Source organism: Thalassophryne amazonica, chromosome 9, assembly GCF_902500255.1.
Source record: "Thalassophryne amazonica chromosome 9, fThaAma1.1, whole genome shotgun sequence".
NCBI classification, from domain to species: domain Eukaryota; kingdom Metazoa; phylum Chordata; class Actinopteri; order Batrachoidiformes; family Batrachoididae; genus Thalassophryne; species Thalassophryne amazonica.
Genome location: NC_047111.1, coordinates 67430498 through 67436846, shown reverse-complemented (window position 1 = coordinate 67436846; position 6349 = coordinate 67430498). Strand labels below are relative to the sequence as shown.

General features: G+C 37.5%; 1 protein-coding gene across 1 annotated transcript in view; it reads right to left on the bottom strand.

The window, feature by feature from the left end:
- Window positions 1–214: 214 nt before the first annotated feature.
- ufm1 (ubiquitin-fold modifier 1) overlaps window positions 215–6349 on the bottom strand; it is a 29410-nt gene continuing 23275 nt past the window's right edge. Inside the window, exon 6 of the mRNA XM_034178286.1 lies at window positions 215–1268. Coding sequence (XP_034034177.1) covers window positions 1195–1268 — 74 coding nt within the window. The 3' untranslated portion in view covers window positions 215–1194. The remainder of the gene's footprint in view (window positions 1269–6349) is intronic.

The following is a 6349-nucleotide window of genomic DNA, read 5'->3' as shown; positions in this document are numbered from 1 at the left end:
TGGGCTGAAAGCTAAACGAACAGTGAGACAAGACTGTGCGTTTTCTCGTCTGTATGCCTCATTATTCTCTGATAGTTTCCCTGTAACCAAGTGTGCTTTTCTACCAACCCCCACAAAGAGACTCACTTCCAAAAACAAATGACAAAGACTTTCTTCAATCAGAAAAGACTTTTCTTTGATAACCAAACAAAATACATTTCAGAACAAATTTGAGCTCGGAGTCAAAGTTTTATTTTTAATTGGAATAATTTGGCAACTTCATATCAAGACTGTAAAAATGCCCACAGAAAATCTGCCAGTAGGAGGAGGGAAAAAAAATGTGGACAAAGACTACAGTTGCACTGTTGTGAGAAATTCTGGTATTTCATATTTGAACCCAAGCTTTTTGGATATCTGCATTGGTCATCGCCTTGTAATTGAGCTACAGTACATCACTTAACCTTTTTTTAAATTACATTTACTGTGTAAATATGAGGCATCGTCTGAAGACATTTTTGTCAGAAAAAGCTGCCATTAAAGAGAAACAATCCAGAGGGCAGCAAAGATCCACGTCTTTACAATCTGACTGCACAATGGTCACACTGTTCTTGCATAGAAACTTCAAAATACTGAGTTTTTTTTTGCAGATGTGTTTGTCTAATTTGGAAAGAAGCCAGTCCTGCTGTACAAATTTTGTACTGATCTGTGACTCACGTCTGCTTAGCCCATCTGTTGAGGAATAATTTTCTGAGAGCAGATGCCTGACAGAATGTTTCATGTCAACTGCATATTCACATCCAAAGCGTCCTGAAATTAATGATGCAACTTAAAATTTAATTACAATCTTCACTTTTGCAGTGCACAGTACAAACAGGCAGGTTTTTGTTATTCACATGGATTTATTTTGATCTACAGAGGTACAAAAGCTCTTCTCTGAGATTCAGCCTGCATTTGTGTACATTAATGAAGTCTTGACGTTGCACCGATCTCTTGGTGAAACTAGGACGGCAAGAATAAAATAACCAAACAAACAAAAAGACTGGCAACGAAGCAGGGGTCATGCAAACTGTGTGTGCATGTCATGATCAGTTTTCAGATACTCTCTCCTGTGAGTCAGTCAGTTGTGGGCCAGAAAATAAATACAGTATGACACACACCGAGGTGTTTCCTGGGTCTCAAATGTTAAACGATTAAGCAAGATGAGTCATGATGCCGTCAGGCTCCCTGTCCTCCCACTCTGTCTCTGGGAATGAGGCGAAGTTCTGAGCCATGCTTTAGAAACACATTCCCTGTAACGCAGGACAGAGCACACAAAAAGATCACAGTTTATATGAGTGTTAGTTAATAAAGCTTTTACAGTTGCTAGCGCTGCTAGTCAACCAAACAAAACAAAAAAGTATGTTGTCTACAAGAATTATTGTGTAGTTTTGGCTTTAGTCACAATTAAAAAATGCATATCACTAAATTCATTCATTCATTTTCAGAGTCAGAGAGATGCCTAGAAATTCTCCCATTCTCACTTAATATACGGCAGGCCGAACAATGCTGTCACACTGTAGGCTGGCAATGCAAAATATGTCTAGTACACCCTCAGGAAATGGGCAGGGACAAGGACTTGGACATGTACTGGGACCTGCCACTGTCACTGTGTTATGAGTGTGGAGCAAATTGCCACTGAATAATATCAAACACTCTGAGAACATGAGCTGGAGCTGTTGGTCGCAGCATCCACCACACTACAATCAATCAATCAATTTTATTTATATAGCGCCAAATCACAACAAACAGTTGCCCCAAGGCGCTTTATATTGTAAGGCAAGGCCATACAATAATTACGGAAAAACCCCAACGGTCAAAACGACCCCCTGTAAGCAAGCACTTGGCGACAGTGGGAAGGAAAAACTCCCTTTTAACAGGAAGAAACATCCAGCAGAACCAGGCTCAGGGAGGGGCAGTCTTCTGCTGGGACTGGTTGGGGCTGAGGGAGAGAACCAGGAAAAGACATGCTGTGGAGGGGAGCAGAGATCAGTCACTAATGATTAAATGCAGAGTGGTGCATACAGAGCAAAAAGAGAAAGAAACACTCACTCCATCATGGGAACCCCCCAGCAGTCTAAGTCTATAGCAGCATAACTAAGGGATGGTTCAGGGTCACCTGATCCAGCCCTAACTATAAGCTTTAGCAAAAAGGAAAGTTTTAAGCCTAATCTTAAAAGTAGAGAGGGTGTCTGTCTCCCTGATCTGAATTGGGAGCTGGTTCCACAGGAGAGGAGCCTGAAAGCTGAAGGCTCTGCCTCCCATTCTACTCTTACAAACCCTAGGAACTACAAGTAAGCCTGCAGTCTGAGAGCGAAGCGCTCTATTGGGGTGATATGGTACTATGAGGTCCCTAAGATAAGATGGGACCTGATTATTCAAAACCTTATAAGTAAGAAGAATAATTTTAAATTCTATTCTAGAATTAACAGGAAGCCAATGAAGAGAGGCCAATATGGGTGAGATATGCTCTCTCCTTCTAGTCCCCGTTAGTACTCTAGCTGCAGCATTTTGAATTAACTGAAGGCTTTTCAGGGAACTTTTAGGACAACCTGATAATAATGAATTACAATAGTCCAGCCTAGAGGAAATAAATGCATGAATTAGTTTTTCAGCATCACTCTGAGACAAGACCTTTCTAATTTTAGAGATACTGCATAAATGCAAAAAAGCAGTCCTACATATTTGTTTAATATGCGCATTGAATGACATATCCTGATCAAAAATGACTCCAAGATTTCTCACAGTATTACTAGAGGTCAGGGTAATGCCATCCAGAGTAAGGATCTGGTCAGACACCATGTTTCTAAGATTTGCGGGGCCAAGTACAATAACTTCAGTTTTATCTGAGTTTAAAAGCAGGAAATTAGAGGTCATCCATGTCTTTGTCTGTAAGACAATCCTGCAGTTTAGCTAATTGGTGTGTGTCCTCTGGCTTCATGGATAGATAAAGCTGGGTATCATCTGCGTAACAATGAAAATTTAAGCAATGCTGTCTAATAATACTGCCTAAAGGAAGCATGTATAAAGTGAATAAAATTGGTCCTAGCACAGAACCTTGTGGAACTCCATAATTAACCTTAGTCTGTGAGGAAGATTCCCCATTTACATGAACAAATTGTAATCTATTAGATAAATATGATTCAAACCACTGCAGCGCAGTGCCTTTAATACCTACGGCATGCTCTAATCTCTGTAATAAAATTTTATGGTCAACAGTATCAAAAGCAGCACTGAGGTCTAACAGAACAAGCACAGAGATGAGTCCACTGTCTGAGGCCATAAGAAGATCATTTGTAACCTTCACTAATGCTGTTTCTGTACTATGATGAATTCTAAACCCTGACTGAAACTCTTCAAATAGACCATTCCTCTGCAGATGATCAGTTAGCTGTTTTACAACTACCCTTTCAAGAATTTTTGAAAGAAAAGGAAGGGTGGTACACAGCCTTCCTGTGTACTAGTTGACACAGGAAGGCTGCTCCTTTCATGGATTCTGACTGGTGAAAGCTCCAACACCTGTGCCAATAAACATCCTCAGTTTGACCTTAAAACATAAAAAAAGGCCATTCTTAGCACATTCAAGATGCTATGATGAATTCTAAAACATGACTGAAACTCTTCAAATAGACCATTCCTCTGCAGATGATCAGTTAGCTGTTTTACAACTACCCTTTCAAGAATTTTTGAGAGAAAAGGAAGGTTGGAGATTAGCCTATAATTAGCTAAGATAGCTGGGTCAAGTGATGGCTTTTTAAGTAATGGTTTAATTACTGCCACCTTAAAAGCCTGTGGTACATAGCCAACTAATAAAGACAGATTGATCATATTTAAGATCGAAGCATTAAATAATGGTAGGGCTTCCTTGAGCAGCCTGGTAGGAATGGGGTCTAATAGACATGTTGATGGTTTGGATGAAGTAACTAATGAAAATAACTCAGACAGAACAATCGGAGAGAAAGAGTCTAACCAAATACTGGCGTCACTGAAAGCAGCCAAAGATAATGATACGTCTTTAGGATGGTTATGAGTAATTTTTTCTCTAATAGTTAAAATTTTATTAGCAAAGAAAGTCATGAAGTCATTACTAGTTAAAGTTAAAGGAATACTCGGCTCAATACAGCTCTGACTCTGTCAGCCTGGCTACAGTGCTGAAAAGAAACCTGGGGTTGTTCTTATTTTTGAATGAATGAATGAAAACTGTTTATTTCGAACATTTGATACAACAACAATTACAAGATAGATCAGTAAAGACAACAACAAAAAAGTTCCTACTGTGTACCCAACATGTCCGAAAAGGGGTAGGGTGAAGCATCAGCTTATTTATCCCTACCCCTTCTTCCCCACAACCAGTAATACCCTTTGCCACATATACACAGATTCCTACACACCTAAACCGATATCAATATATATATATATATATACACACATACATACACATATATATATATACACACATACATACACATATATATATATACACACATCAACATACATACACATATATACACAAACATAAATATACACCTACACATACAAAATACTATATATTTACAAGCCGAAGCAAAAAACAAAAACACCCTAACCCTCATTACCCTTCCTCCTCCCTATACCTAGAAAAAAACCATATTTTTGTACCGCTGTTTGAACTGGTTCATGCTTGGACATTGCTTGAGCCCCACTCCCAATCTATTCCACATCCTCACCCCACAGACAGAAATACAGAAACCTTTTAATGTTGTTCGTGCCCACTGATGCTTTAAATTAAATTTCCCCCTCAGACTGTAATCCCCTGATCTGTTAAAAAACATATTTTTAATATTTGGTGGAAGTAAATTGTTTATTGCTTTATACACAATTTGTACTGTTTGAAAATGAACCAAGTCTGTGAATTTTAAGAATTTGGATTGTAAAAATAGTGGATTTATATGATCTCTATAGCCAGTATTATGAATAATTCTTATAGCTCTTTTCTGCATTACTGATAGTGATTGTGTTGTACCTTTATAAGTATTACCCCATACCTCTGCACAGTACTGTAAATATGGTAACACCAGTGAGCAGTAAAGAATGCGGAGTGAGTTGTGGTCCAGTTTACTTGACAGTTTACTTTGTATATGTTTTATATGAGTCTTCCAGTTTATCTTATCATCTATTATCATCCCCCAGAAACTTATTTTCATGTACCCTTTCAATATCTACCCCCTCGACTTGTAACTGAACCTGTATGTCTGTATTACAATAGCCAAATAACATGTATTTTGTTTTACTTAAGTTTAATGATAATTTGTTTCTGTCAAACCATATTTTCAATTTTCCCATTTCTATACTGATCCTCCTCAGTAACTCCTGCAAATCCCCCCCTGAACAAAAAATGCTTGTGTCATCTGCAAATAATACTAATTTTAATATTTTGGAAACATTGACAATATCATTTATATAAATTAGAAACAGTTTTGGACCCAATACTGTCCCCTGTGGGACGCCACAAGCATTGTCCAAGCATGATGATGTATATTCCCCCAACTTCACAAACTGTTTTCTGTTACTTAAGTAGCTTCTCACCCAGTGCAACACCAACCCCCTAATCCCATACTGTTCAAGTTTATTGATTAATATGTCATGATTGATTGTATCAAAAGCCTTTTTAAGGTCTATAAATATTCCAACTGAATGTAATTTGTGGTCTATGGCGTTTGTAATCTCCTCAACTGATTCTATTAATGCAAGTGATGTTGAACTATGTGCTCTGAATCCATATTGACTATCAGTAAGTAATTTATGTTTATTTATGAATTTGTCTAATCTATTATTGAATAACTTTTCTAATAATTTGAAAAATTGTGGAAGCAAAGAAACAGGTCTATAATTTGTGAAGTGGTGTCTATCCCCAGTCTTATACAGCGGCACAACCTTAGCTATTTTCATTTGATTGGGAAATTTACCGGTTTGAAATGATAAGTTACAGATGTATGTTAATGGTTCTACAATCCATTCAATGACCTGTTTTACCACCACCATATCAATTTCATTTAAATCGGTAGATGTTTTATATTTACAATTATTCACAATGTCTATAATTTCTTTTCCATCCACTGCTGTGAGGAACATTGAACAGGGATTTCTTTCTATGAGATTATTATCCCAATCCTCAGGTTGGGAATCGGGAATTTTTTCTGCCAAGCTTGGTCCAATATTTACAAAAAAATTATTAAAACCGTTGACTACCTCATCCTTATTTTCCTTCTTGACGTTATTATCAATGAAATACTGAGGGTAACTCTGTTTTTTATTACCATTTTTGATAATGCTATTTAATATATCCCATATTCCT